The sequence below is a fragment of the Eucalyptus grandis genome, chromosome 8 (assembly GCF_016545825.1).
Source record: "Eucalyptus grandis isolate ANBG69807.140 chromosome 8, ASM1654582v1, whole genome shotgun sequence".
Taxonomy (NCBI): Eukaryota; Viridiplantae; Streptophyta; class Magnoliopsida; order Myrtales; family Myrtaceae; genus Eucalyptus; species Eucalyptus grandis.
In genome coordinates, this window is record NC_052619.1 from 33615817 (window position 1) to 33634349 (window position 18533).

At 38.7% G+C, this 18533-nt stretch overlaps 1 protein-coding gene across 1 annotated transcript; it reads left to right on the forward strand.

Annotated features, from left to right (window-relative positions):
* The first annotated feature begins 3662 nt into the window (after positions 1 to 3662).
* LOC104416987 (increased DNA methylation 2-like) lies at positions 3663 to 15132 on the forward strand. The gene is made up of 3 exons (XM_039299894.1): positions 3663 to 3853; positions 14367 to 14739; positions 14896 to 15132. The coding sequence occupies exons 1-3, from the start codon at positions 3663 to 3665 to the stop codon at positions 15130 to 15132; spliced, it is 801 nt and encodes a 266-aa protein (XP_039155828.1).
* The last annotated feature ends 3401 nt before the right edge of the window (positions 15133 to 18533 follow it).

Sequence of the window (18533 nt, forward strand, 5' to 3'; positions counted from 1 at the left end):
ACAACAGAGTAGCAATATCCAAGCATCGCCAGATCGTCTTGTTTGACTAACTTATGCCTCTATTCAATTAACACTTGGTGATCAACAATTTCACGCCAAAGAACAATTTTGTTGCAGTTGGCAACTATTTCAACCTTGGCAAGAGTTTGCCTCATCAATTTCAAATTTAGGTTTGCTTCTCTTGCGTAAATTCAATCTTTCAAAGATCCCCCTTCCCTTTGCAATGTCAATGGCTCCTTTCAATAATCCCTAGTCCGGAGACACCCACTCACACTCTTGCCATTCTCATCGACATAGCTCTTCTCCTCAATCGATACCCCCATCTTGAGATTGATCATTAGTCGTATCTGACATCATTAACTATAAAAATTGTTGTACTTCATTGCCCCATTGCCGCCATTGACAAATTCTATTCGAGCTCTCAACCTCATCGACCGATGCCCCTAATAGAAAATCCAACATCGTCATTGTCAAATGGAGGTCAATTCGAGCTTTAGGCTGAGTACAAGTGAGCCAAGATTTGATGCATCTTGAGGAATTGAGGATTTTAGCATCCGATAAGGTGGCCAGTAGCAAATAACTCCAATCCGAATTCTTGTCACTAGGACCAACTACGTGATGACATGAAGCTCACGAGGTTGCTGGTAGGGGCCCTGATTATGGTGTTGAAGAAGGAGGCATGTAGAGGGAAGGAGGAGGTGTGAGGAAGATGAAGAAAGAAAAAAAAAATTAAAGAAAAAATGTTCTTGGACAAAACTACCCCAAGCTGTAAATAAGATTGAAAGTTTGGGTCCTTATTTGAGACAAAATTAGCCACTTTGGGTCCTTATGTGATATAGTGTCCACTTTGAATCCTTTTTTCAGAAAATGAACCCATTTCAGGCCCTTATTTGAGATTTTCCCAAATAAATATTGGTAGATTATTAAAATAGTTTGTAATTTTTTAAGCATAAACAAAAGTTGGTATTTGCCAAAACGTGTTGTCAAAACAGAGAACGTCAATGTCTCAATCTAAAACAGATTCATTTTTTTCACTTTTTGTTTTAGTTTTTTTCCTGAAAATATTTTTTTACTCTTGTCAATCATACAATTCACATAACTTTTGTTCTATTGATGGGCAACACAAAGAGCCAATTTTCTCTTTTTTTCTCAGAAAAATATTACCAAACTTTTTTTATTCATAATATTATTGAACTTGAGTGACATAATTTTCAATTTTTTTTTCTGACAGAATATTCATTTGTGCACTTTTTAATTTTTTCATTGCCCTACCTTGTATAATAATATATTAATTTCGGCCATTATGTTATGTAATTTAATTGGCACCGCAAATTACACCCCCGACTTACTTTAGATGCTTTGCACGTTCCTTTTTTTTTTTTTTTCTTTTTTTCCCTTTCCCTGGACAATGATGAGTCAACCAGTGAAGATAATAAAACCTAGCATGTTTGGAGCAATCAAATTTAAGTAATTCACTCGAACCGATTGGCCACAAAACTGAAAGAAATATCGGATTATGCTCACTAAATTGGACTTTTCATTAAAGGGATATAATATTTTGAAACCTAACCGCTTCCTATCAAATTAAGGACCTTCCGGATTTTGTAGATTTTGTTGATATAATTGACCGAATCTAACCTCATCTGGACCAAATATTTAATAATAATAACAAATGAACAGCTTCCATATTTTAGTCGACAATTGAAGATAAAAGTAGAGGTGATCAGTTCTAAAGTAGGGTTCCCTGTCACGCCTCGAACCTCCGAGCATGTGCCTATCCCTCTTTGGTCGATAAAATTTTGCGACTTTCCTGGACGAGTTGCCGACCCTTTCATTTTATTGCACATACAGAAGCGAAAATAAATCCCCTAACAATAATCATCTCGGGATAGAAAAGCAGGACATCAATTCACAAAAGCACACTTTTATTAACAACGAGATTTAGGTACAAAATTTAGTTGAAGGCCTACAGAAAGGTCGACTCTCAAAAGAGGCTGTCCTATGACCTATTTATAGGACACATCCACCGATTTTTTGTACTCCTTCTCCTCCTCAGACATCGGGGCCTTGGTCCTCCACGACCACCTTCTAAGAACCCGAAAATGGTTATTAAATAACTAGTGAGACAATGTCTCAACAAGTCCATGCTCTAAATCCTGATTAGGGGGGTAATACACCCAGAGGCATCCTAACCACTCAATCACGCATTTAGTATAAAGGACTTACCTCGCCTCAGTCCCACCCTGCAGGTTAGTACAAATATCACAGACAACCATACATATATGAGCAACAATTAAGCTCCAACAACAAGAACGCCACACTCAATCAATCATGCGTTCCTAGTTTTACTCTCGGCATATAGTATGGCCTACTTTCTGCTCGGCGGTCCTCTGGCATTGTTAGGCATCGTCTCACACAATTGTGCACGGCATCATCACTACGTCAACATCATTCCATAAAGGAGTATTGGTCGATTCTGGACTGGCATCCATTGGTAGGGCATCCCATATAGGGTAACGTCCAGCTTAATAGCTCGGGATGGGTTTTCTTAACCAACACACGATCACTCAAAATTAGCCTAGGACACCGTGCATTGTACTCAAATATCTCCATTAAAATGGTGAACTTGGCATATTTTCTTCTTATTAGAAATACACATGAAAATCGTCGTGTGTGGGTACACGGTCAATTCACCTCAGAAGACTGATAGACTTTCTTTTCAAAACTTCACTGGTTTATATAGTATATAAAACCATTTCCGGTGTTTAAAACTCGACACTTGGGATTTTATGGATAAATATCAAAATTCACCAATTTCGGAATAATTTACTCAATTTCCAATCAGCAATCAATTTTCACAATTTAACACTCGATTGCAGAAATTAATCATACCATTGCAATTAGCACGAAATTCCGGTCACCGACTATCCCGATCTAATTTCCGAAAAATAATTTATAATTAAATAATATCAAAAATTAACTAAGTAAATCAATTTAATTTCTAAAATACTAACTTAGGCCAAAGTCATTAAATTAAATATCAATACGAACCCAGAAAATTCCCGAACCCCTCTAGATAAATAATACAATTTATCTAGGCCTCACTTAATCTAATCTAACCTCCTAACATGCATAATTGCAAATTTAAATTACTAATTTAATTTAACTAACCACCTAATTCCTAATTAATTAAATCTAAACACCTCTTAGATGTCATTAGCTTATTAAGAAGAGTTTAGAGTATAAACTCACCGGTTAATTGCGGAAAACGATTCACCGTGACGACGGCCGAAATCTGAATTTTCGGAAAAGCATCGGTAGACACTCGGATTGGGCCTAAAACGGGCCCAACAAATCTCAACCCATTTTGAGATTTGTTATAGACTTGAACTGGGCTTGATCGGGCTTGGGCTTGCTTCTTGGGTTTCAAGGTCGCGGGCTTAGCTGCTGAAAATGGACTGGCTTCAAGAGGGGCTGCTGGAATATTTGGGCCGGGCTTTGAAACTACCGTAAGCTTCAAGTGACGCGGGCTTGGGATTTGCTGAATCGGGCTTGCCGAAGTTGGGTTGGACCCACGGGCTGAAGACTCAATTAATAGGCTGTCCTCTTGGGCTGCTGCTGCACACGATTTGGGGACATGGAAATCGCTAGCTGGGTCGAAGATGGGCCCAAGTAAGGAAGCAGCAAGGGTTGCTTCTGGGCGACACACGGACAACGGCTTCGGTGGACGAGCTGCACGAAGGAAAATGGAGGGCGACGTGAGCGTTGTTGCTGCGCAGATTGGAGACGTGTGGCGAGAGGCAACTCGCTGGATCCGCCGAGGTGAAGACAATCGTGAGAGGAACACAGGCCGGTGAAACTTGAGTTCGTGGAGGGGCAGCTGGATTCGTGGCTGCACAAGGGTTAACAAGGGAGGTTTTTGTGGACGTTGTTGACCAAGGAGACAATTATTAATGGAGGTGGGCGGGCTGGTCGTGGGGAAGAGATGGAGACGTGGGGCTGGTTCCTCAGTGGGCTTGGACGCGTGGATGAAAATTCAGAGGAAGATGAGAACAGGAGTAAGCGGCAGAGGCTGCTTGGGTCTTCGCTTGGGACACCACGGATGGAGGAAAAATGAAGAGCAGGCAGGACCGAATGAAGATGGCTGAAGAAATGAAGAGATGAGGCCAATTGGTTAAAGGAATGATTAAAATGTCCCAAGAGTCCAAGCTTCATCCTCTTAATTAAATGCATTGTCCCCCTAATTCTTTCCACAATTTAAATCTCACAATAATATCCAAATTGAAGTCCAAATTTGCAACCCCATTCCTAATTTCGAATTTCACCAATTTAATTTCAATTTCTTCACTCAATTTCCCAAACTGAGGTCCGATTTCGATGAAGAAAAATCCTGACAATTTTCTATGAGTCCCCAACACTCAAAGGCTCGGCTTGAAAGTCCAAATTTCCCTTAATTTGGCCTGTCCAAATTTCTACTAATTTTTCGGCAAAGCCCGAATCGATTTTCCACAAAAATCTCGAAATCTCTGAAATTTTTTCGAAAAATGAGTTGACGTTCCTAAAATAGCTCGTGACACCACAGAACTTTCAATTTTTGAAATTGAGTTCAAATTCGCGGTTATTTTCAATCCGGTGCGCTTTTAATGTGACCTAGTCTACCGGGTCACTTTTAGGAATTTTTGATGCAATTGACCCGTGATCAATTTATCTCGAGTCACAATGTATATTCCCGACACATTGGCGACCCTCGGTTGTCGTAAAAATCTTGAGATTTCAATTACGAGCACCGGGTACCAAAATGACATATAAATCGATCTAGTGCCGATCGAGAAGTATTTTGCAATCAGGTGGAATCACCCACACTCTGATCACATATCTCAATCAAATCGACCTATCCCCGGTCTATGATCGATTTCTGATGGTGTCGTAATGACCCTTGCAGACCAACACGATCGAGCAGTCGATTCCTGGTCAAATTATCAAGTCTATTGCATTTAGATTCCTTAATTGCTTCCCCAGATAGTCCAGTTATCTTGTGAGTGATCAGCTCAGAGAATAACACTATCAGCATGTCGATGAAATGCCCGATTTAGTTAATCGAAAACGAAATCTGAAAATTTAAGTTGTCACATTCCCACTTTGGACCCTCTAGAGCTCTAGAATTGGGAACCACCTAGAACTACCCGTTAAGAATCAGTTTCGAAAAATTAGAATTGGGGACCACCCATTGGTTCCACAGACCTACTCAGAAACTGGACCGATGTCCCCACTTTGGAAGAGGCATAAACTTGAGAGCGAGAAACAAGATTGAAGGTTGGAGGCAACCAAGACCAAGAGTGATAGAGGGAGTGATGGAGCTGAAAGCGATCAAGAGCGAGAGTGAAAGATGGGATCTACGAGGCCGGAGGCCATTGAGAGTGAGATGAGAGAGGCAAGCGAGACCACAAGATGAGTGAGGCAAAAGATAGAGTGATGAAGAGGAAAGCAGACTAATATTCACTATTTCCAATAAATTGTAATAAGGAATGTGGAATCGGATTAGTCCCTTTAGGAGCAACTAGTCTAGTCTGGTTCAGGGCAATCTTAGTTCTTTTGCACACCCTTCAAAACTATGTATAAATAGGTAAGTTAAATTAAATTACCTACTCATTAGTATGGGTCCAAATGGATACCTTTCTTTTCTTGGATTAGTAGAAATTTTGTTGGGCAAGGAAGGAAAATGAAATCTTAACCAAAAATGTATGAATTCTAAAAGTTGTTGAATGACACAATTACCCCTCATAGAGGCAAGCTAGCATTATAAAAGCTTGACTTCTACTAGTACTTTTTGGCCACGCCAAACTCTTTCAATCACTATCTAGTCTATGCTCTAATACTACTCCGGTCCAAAGCATCAAACAAGTTCTTCAAACATACTGGTTCACCTCTTTGCCCTCTTGTTCTTGTTATAGATGTTGATGTACTCATGAAGTTGTCTGTGAAAAATTGATGAAAAACATACATTATTCACATGATTTTGCTTTTCTTAAAAACTGAGCCAAAATATAACATTTTAGGGAATAAAATATGTTCTTTTTGTGAGATTGAGTGTATGATCTAATTAAGCCTAGTTTGTTTTGTGCCAGTGAACCAACTTTCTTTTCTTTTTTTTTTCTTTCGCATCATCCTCTCTATTGCCTTGGATAGTTCTTGGAGATTGTTAAACTGAATCATGATGAGCCATGCTCTTTCACTAATCAATTTCGCCAGAAAAAAATTGATTCATCCGTAATTGGTTGGAGCATTTCTTTGTTATTACCAGAGTTTAGGTTTACTAATAGTCGATTCATGTAGATGTCAAGCAGCATGTTGATGGTTATCTAATATGTCAATTAAGTTTCTGCAGTTAGAATGACTTCACTTACGTTACAAGAAAGTTTGTTATCCATTAGTTTTTGCAATGCTAGAAATCAAACATAGTATTGACGGCATATCCATTATATTGAATGAAGCATTAATAATGTGCAGTCGGAAGATTCTACTAGTTACGTTGCATATCCTGTTCCTCAACTAATGCATCACTCTCCTGTAGATTCTGTTTAAAAATGGGTCCACCCGTGAATGCTTTGCAGCACCATCCACCGCTGCTCCTACGGTGAAGGCATGTTGATGAATGACCAGTGCTTTCTCCATTGTTGGAATATACTTTGGGCCTCATTTCAAAGAGGAAAGGCCACCCCACAAGTTAGCAATGCAGAGAGTATTCGAGAGATTGCCCCAGTACGCTCCCAATCAGCTGGCCCGATCCAAGTTGATGGTGGCCCAAATGATGCATGCATAGTATTATATACTCAGGAAGGCCAGTCAATTTGTCATAGTGGCCCAGCCTACGTTGCTCAAGATATTTCGTGACACGATTCCACTTGGAATGCTTGGTCCTGGTAGTAACTACCCCCTCAGTTCATCAACTTCTTTTTGACTGACCTGCACCCTTGTTTGCATGTCGAATAGCGATTTGTGTCTGTTGGGGATTACTGATTCTCAAAAACAGATTCAATACTAAATCGAACCCCTAAAACAAATGTGAAAGACGAGCCCAAAAACAAACATGTATCACCGATGAAAGACACACAACGGAATCAAGCGTACCGTATTATTCACAGATTAAACACCAATGTTGAAGTTCGAGGAAGAATCTAATCCGGGTCTACCAAGGAGCATACTGTTGGTTCAAGGGGGAGAAAACTTATGTTGGTTTTGGGAGGAGGGAGAAAAGAAAAGAAAAAACGTACGTACGTTGAAAGGGTACGTTATTTTTCTTTTCTCTCTTACGTCTTCTCAAAAAGACACATCCCCTCAACGTAACACCTCTTCATATCTCAATCCTTCATCCATGGGCCATTATCTTGCGGGCCGGGCTTTTAGGCCTAACATGAGCGGACGGACCTTAAGCCCATCATCATACAAATAAAACCATCATCTCACACTCGTACGTGGTGGGCCAAATAGGATCCTCTTTACCTCTCTGCAACATTCATACCGGTGAATAATCAGTGCGATCATCATACATTGAGAGCTCGTTGACATACATTTGTTAGGAATATATAGCAGCTCATAATGGGCATCATACTCTGAGTAGATTTAGTATGCAGTACCTTAGATCAATCAATGACATTTATATCTCTTTCTCGATCTCTTTTTAAACAGTGATATATTGTATTCACAATTATGATTATCCCAAAAACAATCATAATTGGTCGACTAGTGAATACAAAACTAAAATGTGATTCTCCAAATTCGATCTTTCCCTTTCCTTCAAACTCCAAATTTCAGTTCAGCTTACTTTTTTAGAAATGTCCCATTAGACCGAATCAATTCATGATCATTAACGACATCCTAAGATAGCAAACACTAAATAGACATCTTGAGAATAAGTATGAGTCATGGGAGCACTAAAATGAGAAAAAAATTTCCTCAAGAGTCTCACACAGTATAAAAGTTGAGATCAAACTTTTGTCACTCTTATTAGTTTTCTCATGCATACATAGTATGAATACGTATTACGGTATTTAACTCATTTCCCATGGAGCGTATGTCTACACTTTTAATACTGTACAGATGATAGTTCAGACATACATAATGTCTAACTTGAGTTCACATATCTACTCATTTACATAATTCATCAGAACTCACAACTGGCATCATAGACAAATAAAGTAAAATATGTGGATTATTTTACTTTGGACATAATAAATATTATGTCATCATCTTAACACTTAGTTAATGCGACATATATATTTTAAGCTTGAGCTCTCGATTATCACCTAAATAATAAGCTTAAAAACCGTATCATCTCTATTTATCACACAGTAAATAGAGGCGATCACCCGTGTGAGTGGACTAATCTCTTATCTGTCTGACATGCTTTCTTAACTTAATATAATGCACTGAGCATTAAGATGCATAAACGTCAAACAAAGATTCATAGGCATTAATGATGAAAAACACAAATTCATTAAATGTGAACACTTTCATGAAAATTACAATATTTAGTATATCAGCCTATATGCAGTCCTAGACATTTTACATGACTACAAAATACATCTCTAGGTATTGGCTTTGTCATAGGATCTGCTACCATTCTATGTGTAGACATGTATTGTAAGTTCATATCTTTTCGTGCAACCATATCTTTGACAAAATTTCTATATGTTTGGTCTTGCCATGATATTTTGGATCTTTGGTGTACGCTATTGCTGCTTGGCTATCACAGTTAACCAACAATGAGTCTGCAGTATTCTCAATAACACTTAAATGATCCAAAAATCGCTTAAGGCAAACACCTTCTTGTATTGTTGCTAATAATGCCATGAACTCAGCTTCCATCATGGACAAGGCTATACACGTTTGTTTCTTATTGCCTCAACATATGATGCCATTATTCAGTAAAAAAACAAATTCATAGGTAGATTTCCTTTCATCTAAATCTTCTCTGCAATCAGCATTTAAATATCCTACAAGTCGCAGATCATTTCCTTGGTGATTCAGTTTATAATCAGCAGTTCCCTTCAGATACCTCAATATTCTTTTAACAGCCTTCCAATATACTTGACCTGGATTGGATTGGTATCTACTCACCATTCCAACTGCAAAACATATGTCAGGTCTTGTACACATCATAGCATACATCAAGCATCCCACAACACTAGCATAGGGAACATGTTTTATTTGTTCATTTTCTTGTGGAGTCCTTGAACACAGTCTATGGCTCAATCCTTCACCTTTTGCAATAGGAATATCAATGGGTTTACAATCTTGCACACGAAATCGTTCAAGAACCTTATTAATGTATGTTTCTTGCGAAAGAGATAATGACCTCTTCGAACGATCTCTTGAAATCTTAACTCCAAGATTGTATGCAGCCTCACCCATATCTTTTATCTCAAAGTTGGAAGATAACCAACTCTTCACAGTATTAACAAACTCCATATTGCTTCCGGCAATTAGTATATCATCAATATATAATGATATGATCACAAATTGATATTTGAATCTTTTGATATATACACAATGATCCTCATCTATCATTGTAAAATCATATGCCACTATAGCATTATGAAAATGTATATACCATTGTCTCGATGATTGCTTAAGGCCATATATCGATCTCAAAAATCGACATACCTTTTCTTCTTGGCCTTTCATTATGAAACCAGCAGGTTGTTCCATATATATTTCTTTATCTAATTCTCTATTGAGAAAAGTAGTCTTTACATCCATTTAATGTTATTCAAGATCCATACTTGCCACTATTGCCAGAATAATGCGAATTGAAGTAAATCTCACTACTGGAGAAAATGTTTCTTCATAATCAATTCATTCCTGTTAATTATACCCCTTCGCCACAAGGCGAGCTTTATGCATTTCTATCGAGCCATCAGCTTTACACTTTATTTTGAGAATCCATTTATTCTCAATAGCTTTGCATCATTTTGGAAGACCAACCAATTCCCAAACATGGTTTGACTTCATTGACTCCATCTTCTCTTCTATTGCATGAATCTATTTTTCCTTACTAGGGAAATTTAGAGTCTCATTAATATTTCTTGGCTCATCCTCATCTTGTGGAGCAACCATAAAAGTTTCCCCTTCAATGTCAAAACATCGACAGGGAATACTTTTGCGACTTGTTCGCTGTATGGGAGATAATATACTTTGCATATCACTCCCCATTATGCTCCCACTCAGATTAAATAATGATGATATCGTCTCATCATGTGGTTGTAATTGAGAGTTAGTTGAATTAAATTCATCACTTCTCATGTTACTCCCACTTGGACGAACTCCACTAAATTCATTATCTGGATTCAAGGTTTCAAATAGGGAGTAGTCCTCACTTATTTCATCATTTTTAGGAAAATCATTCTTTAAGAATATGACATCTCGTGATTCAAACTCAGTTATATTTCCACTTTCCTGCTCACTTATAAACACATACCCTTTCGAGTGTTCAGAGTATCTTATGAAAATACTATTTTTTCCTTTGGGACCCAGTTTCCAAAATTTATGGGAGGACTCATGAGTATAGGCAGCATAACCCCAAGGCTTAAGAAGAACTTACCCATAACTCATATAGAGTGGAAGTAACTGATTTGGAAGGCACTCAGTTAAGTATATAGGCAGCTGTTAACAAAGCATCACTCCAAAAAGTGATAAATAAGTTAGCATGTGTCATCATTGACCTAACCATCTCTAGAAGGGTTCTATTTCTTCTTTCCGTAACACTATTTTGTTGAGGAGTATAAGGAATAGACAACTGTCTTTCTATTCCTTTTTCATCACATAACTTTCTGAACTCATCAGATAAATATTCACGACCTCGATCGGATCTCAATACTTTTATTTTCTTGTCTAATTGATTTTCTACCAAGTTCATAAACTTTTTTAAACAACTCAATGCTTCAGATTTATGAGAAATCAAATAGACATATCCGAATTGAGTATAATCATTTATAAATGTGATGAAATAAACAGCCACATGCCTTCCTCTCACATTCATTGGACCACAGACGTCCGAATGTATTAAATGCAAAAGAAATTAAGCTCTTTTCCCTTTTCCAAATGGTTTTCTTGTTATTTTCCCTACTAGGCAATGCTCACATATGGGTAAATCGACTTTTTCAATGTTACCCAACAAGCCTTCTTTGATTAGTCTATTCATACGTTGTTGGCCAATATGACCAAGTTTAGCATGCCACACATTCACATCATTATCATATGAAGTAGAAGACGTGAAAATGGAATAACAAACATTGATATCACCACAATCAACATTTTGTACAATAAAACCATCTAGAAAATGACCACAACCATAGTAGTTTGTATCTAAATACAAATCTACACCGCTATTATGGAAGTTCACATTAAAACCAAGCTTAACCAACACCAAAACATACATTAAATTTCGACGAATCTCTGGAGTATATAAAATATCATGTAGGAACAAAGTGCGTCCACCACACATGTTCAGTTGAAAGGTGCTAATTCCTTTTACTTCTGCTCTGGAGTTATTTCCTACATAGATCTACTTATTTCCAGTTGGTACTCGTTGAAATTCAACGAAGGATTCTCTATCCTTCGCTACATGGTATGTTGCTCTTGAATCTATAGTCCACAAAGGATTAGATTCAGCTAAGAATATAGAACTTGACACTTAGCAAAGTTCTTAGTAGTACAAGGAGTGAGTACCTTTTTTGACTCATGACAGTCGCGAGCATAGTGACCCTTTTGGTCACAGTTATAACACTTCACCCTTGAAATATTCTTTACTCAAGGATGTTTTCCTCTCTTATGTTGGTCAGCTCTTGGTTTCTTGCAAGAAGAACTTGATCCTTTGCATTTCTACATATTAAACGAATCAATATGCTTGTGCTTAGAGCTCGAAGCTCCTTATGAGCTGGAAGCAATATAGCAAATGTGTGTTTCCTTCTCAAATGCCTTGAGGCAGTCCCCTGCTAGCTCAAGGTGGTGCACAACATCCTCAAGTTCTTCCATAACATGGTCAAGAGTTTCTAGTGCTCCTTACTTTTCAAGCACATATTAAATTTTCATATTCAATATTTCACAATTTTCGCCGTTCATTTTGTCTTCTTTGTTCAAATCAGTAATTATGTTCTTAGTTGCCGAAGCCATCAATCTGAACATATCAGACACATATGCACGAATTATTAATGCCTATCATTTATGCATCCATTTTGCACAGGCCCATCATATTAATGAATAATTTTAAGTAAGGTTTCAGAATCAAAAGGTCATTATGTTTCTAATCATCATCCAAAAAATTGTAACTTGAAACTATCATTAATATAATATTCTATGCAAAATAAGTTCAGCAAAGTCACTAAAACTTTCTTGAACTTCCCACAACTAATTGTAAATTAACATATTAATTTACAACAATAAATAACATTGAACTATCAATAATTAAACATGTCCATTACACTAAGTAATATATCCAGAGGAAAATATCAACATGGAAGGAGATATTAACACCTAAAAATCATCTCAGACTAATCTAAAAAATAAATAGGGAAAGTCTTTTCTAATCTATCAGTAAAATTCTCTAAGAAATCTGAAGGCACATTGGCCAATCACGAAAAAAAATTTGGAGAGCTCTCATGCCACCTCCAAGGCGCATTCACTCTGCGCCATGTGGCACTCATCCAAAGGGTTGAAGTTTTGGTTAACTCTATCCTATAGGACTCTCTTACAAAAATTACCGTAACCTCATAAAATCCGGGACCACATTGACCTCCCATAGGCGATCTAACACTGCTTGCCATTCAAGTGGAAGAGTGTTAATTAAAGCCGGCACATTCTCAAAATCCAACATAGGATAACTATTTCAGATGATTTCTTGTATCATATGATTGACCCTGACCATGTGTAATACTACATCACTGTCATTCCACCAATAATTAGCTAACTCTGTCATTAGCCCTTTAAGTCTTGCATTTTCTTCATCCGTTCTAAAAAATGCAGGTATGCGTGCATAACGCATCATAGTTTCTGCAACAAATGTAGAACGAAAAGGGATTACATATAATCCACAATGAACAAAAGGGAAAATACATAATTTTCCATAGTTCATGCAACAAATACAGAATTAAAAAAAAGGGATTAGTTATAATCCACAATAAACAAAAATTGGAAAATACAAAATTTTCCTCTTTTTTTTTTTGGTCGGTCAATGCCGGTCAATGGTGGTCAACTCCAGTCAACGGTCAACGGATGACTGGGTCGAGTCAACATGCCTATGGGTCGGGTCAAACGAGTTCGGTCAACGGGTCAAAGGTGGTCAACAGTCAATGAGTCGAGTTGACGGCCGTCGAGTCGGGTTGAATCAGGTCGGGCCGGTCGGGCCGGTTGGACCGGGTCGGACCGGTCTAAACAGATGGGCTGGATCGACGAATCAGCGCACGTGCCGCGCGCATGCGCGGGCTGACGTCACGTAGACGTTAGCTGGCGCGTGCGCGGCACGCACTTGGCTTCCGCACGTGTGTCGCACGCGCCTGGGAAACGAATCGGCGTGTGCGTCGCACGCGCTCGGTAGAGACTGAATCGGCTGCGCATGGCGGCGCGTCCGGCGGCAATCCGCCAGTCGTTTTTCTCGTATCGACAAGAGCTTCAACCCTGCGCTATCAAAAACGAATTTTGACTTGCAGAAAATCACAAAATAACGTGAACAGTATGCAGGTGTTAGGTTTTTCTGTCGCCGATTGACCGGCAGCGGCTTTTCTCAAATTTCGACCACAAAAAATAATTCAATAACATAAAAAGGGAACCGGGAAACATGAACTACGGCTCTGATACCAATGTTGAGGATTAATGATTCTCAAAAACGGATTCGACACTAAATCGAACCCCTAAAACAAATGCGGAAGACGAGCCCAAAAACAAACATGTATCATCGATCAAGGACACACCACGGAATCGAGCGTACCTTAGTATCCACAGATTAAACACCAACGTTGAAGTTCGAGGAAGAATATGATCCGGGTCTACCAAGGAGCGTACTGTTGGTTCAAGGGGGAGAAAACTTACGTTGGTTTTGGGAGGAGGGAGAAAAGAAAACAAAAAACGTACGTACATTGAAAGGATACGTTCCCTTTTTCTTTTCTCTCTTACGTCTTCTCCAAAAGACACATCCCCTCAACGTAACACCTCTTCATATCTCAACCCTTCATCAATGGGCCCTTATCTTGTGGGCCGGGCTTTTAGGCCCAACATGGGCGGACGGACCTTAAGCCCATCATCATACAAATAAAACCATCAGTGGCGATAGATAACATCATCTTCATTGATAACCCAAGCACCTCTTACCTCAGGGAAGAGGTTGTTGCGAGGTTTAAGACTTTGACTGGGCTGCAGGACTTCTTTCTGGAGATAGATGCTGCCAACCAACCCATGTATGTCACCAACGAGGCATTCTATCAAGTGATAGCACGAGAGGCATGTTCAGAGGGACGATCTCAATTTTTCGTGCTTCCTCGTGGTTCTCACGGAAGAAAATGCAACATCAACATCGCGTTTTCTCCACTTATTACGGCAGATATGCAATGTCCTGGCACTGATGCCACCTACAGTGCTGGAGTTGGAGTGGCTTGGAATGCGGATGTGGAGCTTGCAGGATCCATCACAGGACGTTTGACCCTTGCAAAGTCTAAAGACAGTTACCTGCTTAACTTATCACTTCCAGGGGTCAGAAGAGATCAAAGTAAGTCTCCGATGGCATAAAAGAACCTCAATATTTGTAGGTCAAGATGTTAATTACTAAATTTTGAGTATTCTCTGTTTGGTGGATTCTGATTCACATCATGATGTTTATGTATTAACGAATTTCTTGGAAACTTGTAGATGTTGCAACCTTTAGCTGTGATTTTGACATGTGATTTTGACATGGATGGCGAGGTCATGATCGAAGGAGAGATTGCAACCGGTGGGAACACGGTTGAGAGCAGACCAGAAAGCCTTGGTCCACCTGGACACTTCTCTCTCCGTTTTCAGCTACCCAGTCGTGTCTATCCCGGACGGTCCAACTGCAACTTTGGCTCAGATGGGATCTTCGAAGAAATTGTGAAGAAGCATATATGAAATTGATGACTTGCAGGTAGCTTGGACTTTGTTTTGAAAAAATGTTGGAATTTACCGTAACTTGATTAGACACAGATCGTGTCCTATTTTTGGTCCTCCTGTACCATTTTCAGTGCAAAATGCAAACAAAGAATGGAATACAATTGCAAATAATTATAGTACTGAATTTTCCATAATGAACTACATTTGACTCTAAATTCAACTTGTAGAATGATATGGGTATCTCTCTAGTGTCAAGCTATGTATCATTATTGACTAGGGGTGTCAAATGGGCGGGTTAAGTTTGGTTAAAAGTAGTCTGACCCATATTGACCCATTTTCATGCAATATAATCTCAATGACCCATACTCAACCCGACTCCAACCTAACCCATGTTACTAGAACACATCCATGCTTAACCCTAACCATAAAAATAAATACCAAGTCATATAACGCACTTTAAGCTCTTCTGCTGCATTTGGTAGTCAAGATAAAATTTAGGATATGATAAAAATTATCATATCCTACATTCGGTACCTTTTTAAGATAGGACAAAGTCAGATATAATGGAGATAAACCGGATGAAATTATCTTATCGGGGTGATGGGTTTAAGGTAGATATGATTTCTAAAATCCATAACAAGAAAGTTATTTCTCTCAAATTAACAAACTTTTTATATTAATAAGATTAATATTATATTTCAATATAATAATTTTTTGAATTTCAATATAAGAAATTCAAAGTAACAAAAAATAACAATTTAGTTATTTTAATTTAACGAAACCACAAGAATAAATGTCAGGAAATTATTAAAGGGGTCAGTGATTTTGTTGTTACTTTTCAAAACCTAACAAGATTGAAAGTTGATAAGTGGTTATAGTTAGTTGGTATATTAATGTTAGGAATGTCAATTCAAAAATCAAATTAAGGTTGGTAATTTTCAGTAAAGTAAGTAACTTTCACGGCATTATTAGGCCATAAAAATAAATGTAGTTAGATTTTTAAAATAATTGGACACACCTCAGCCGCAAGTTAATAAGATGGTGCTAATCTAGAATGCATGAGTGATTCTCAAACATGAGTGATCTTGAATCAAGTCGCACATCCGTTTACAACCAGAATGCGCACACCTTAGCCACAAGTTAATAAAATGGTGCTAACTTAGAATGCATGAGTGGTCTTAAACAAGGTTGGTAATTTTGGGTAAAGTCAGTAACTTTCACGGCATTAATAGGCCATAAAAATAAATGTAGTTACATTTTTAAAGTCATTGGTAGTCTTTGAAGCACAAAGATATATAGGTAACAAAATTGTCGAGTGACTAAATTAGTTGCTGATGAATGTGGTACTTTTTAAATTAAGGTTCTTAATTTCTTATAAAAGTGAACACTTGGCGTTGGTAAGGCACGGGAATAAATATTTGTAGATAATTAAGGTGGTTAGTTATTTTGAAGCATAAAGAAATGTTGGTAAATTTTTAAAGCAAGCGACATAAAAAGTTGCTAAGTGACTAAAATTAGCCAGCATCTTAATAGTTAATATGACAAATCATGGTACATCAATCAGATTAAAGTTAGTAATTTCAAATGAACATGAGTAAGTTTCTAATAAGCCACAAAAATAAATGTGGGTTTGTTATTAAAGTAGTTGATAACCTTGGAAGTATGAAGAAATGTCGCCACTTCTTTTATTGGTAGGGATTTGATCCCACCATAAAGGCATTTTATGCTTTTGGCTTAGAAATTGATGGCTATGGATTTAATTCCTATTATGGGGAACTCAAATTAAGTGGGGGAAAATTGTCAAAAAGTCCTAAATCTATTGCAATTTTGCTAATTGAGTCCTAAACCTTTTAACTTTGCCAATTGAGTCCTAAACCTTTTCACTTCTTGCCGATTCAGTCCATTCGGCCAATTTTTGTCAGAAAATGCTGATGTGGATGCTGGTGATGCCACATAGGACTGCCGATGCTAACGTGGACAATTTTTAATTATATTTCAATTTTTTTTTTTGATTTTTTTGATTTTTGATTTTCTTTTTTTTTTTTTTTTTTTTTTTTTTTCTTTTTGTCCTTTTCTAGTGGCCGACCACTAGCCATAGGCAATGGCCAACCATTGGCCACAACCGACCAGCTAGCCTCGCTCGCCACGAGGCAAGGCCCGGCCGGGCGAGGTTGCCCTAGCCCCGACGAGGACCGGCCTCACCGGATCCGGCGAGGGGAGCCCTCGCCGGGCTTGCCCTCGCCAGGCGAGTGTCGGCCTCGCCCTTGGCTAGGCGGGCAACGGCCACCAGGCCATTGGCCGGGCGAGGGCCAACCTTGCCAGATCTCGGCGAGGGAGCCCTCGCCGAGGCTCGCCCTTCTCCAGGCGAGCGTTGGCCTCACCCAAACCAAATCTGGCGAGGCCGGCCCTCGCCCGGCCGGGCGGGCATCGGCTTGTGGCCGGTGGCCAACCGTCGCCCGCCGGCCGGGCGAGGTCGACACTCGCTGGGCAAGGGCGAGCCCCAGTGAGGCCGACCCTCGTGACATCCCAAATTTCACCAACCTTCATTAGTGTAATCAGAATCATTAGGAACTTAAATTAATTTAGATTAGGCCAGAAAGTGAACTCGATGGACCATGAGGAATGTGTGGGCTCGAAAAGTAAGCGGGCCACACGAATTTTAGAATTGGGTTTGATAAGCCGAATGGAAGAGTTGGGCTTGGACTTAGCTTAGAGCGGGCCAAGATTTAGAATTGTTAGACGGTAAATTTAGTTTAATGGGCCAGATTGTTATAGATTGAACATGTTGGGCCGAGACGGATATTTAGGCCTGAGTGATTTTATTTTCAATTTAGTTTATGGATTATAGTTATGATAATTTGATTAGTGATAGTAAATGCTAATATGAATTTTTAACTTTAACATTTCTTGTGATGAATTCTCTATAGACTAACGCTAAATAGTTAATATGTCATATAATTTCATAACTTTATATGATTATAATAGAATTGAAATCTAATGGAATCGAAAGGGAATTAAGTGAAAAACATTAGAAACTAATGAACCGACTAATGACAGGGATTAGAGATTAATTAAGATCGAGTGACAAATGGCGAAAGAGATCATGCATGGAAGCCATGACACCCCCTTCTCTCTTTGCATCAACCACGGTTTTCCATCCCTGAAAACCGAAACTCAGCAAACTCAAGAGACATAATCATTAGCAAAATCTCATGATTAGGCTAGCCTAGGGATTAGACTTGTAGATCTATTCCCCTCTTAAATTTCGAAATTCCTCTCTCTCTCTCCAAAAACCGAAACCCATCTTCTTCTTCTTCTTCTCATTTTCTCTCTCGGACGAGCAGCGACAAGAGAGAGAGAGAGAGAGAGAGAGAGAGAGAGAGAGAGAGAGTTCTTGCGAGAGGGTGAACGGCGAGAGG

Bases quoted from the DNA above. Each gene is read 5' to 3' on its own strand.
- LOC104416987 (XM_039299894.1), top strand. From the start codon at position 3,663: ATGGGCCCAAGTAAGGAAGCAGCAAGGGTTGCTTCTGGGCGACACACG. The intron at 3,854-14,366 runs GTGAAACTTGAG...CTCTTACCTCAG, and splicing joins CGTGAGAGGAACACAGGCCG to GGAAGAGGTTGTTGCGAGGT. The intron at 14,740-14,895 runs GTCAGAAGAGAT...GGAAACTTGTAG, and splicing joins TTAACTTATCACTTCCAGGG to ATGTTGCAACCTTTAGCTGT.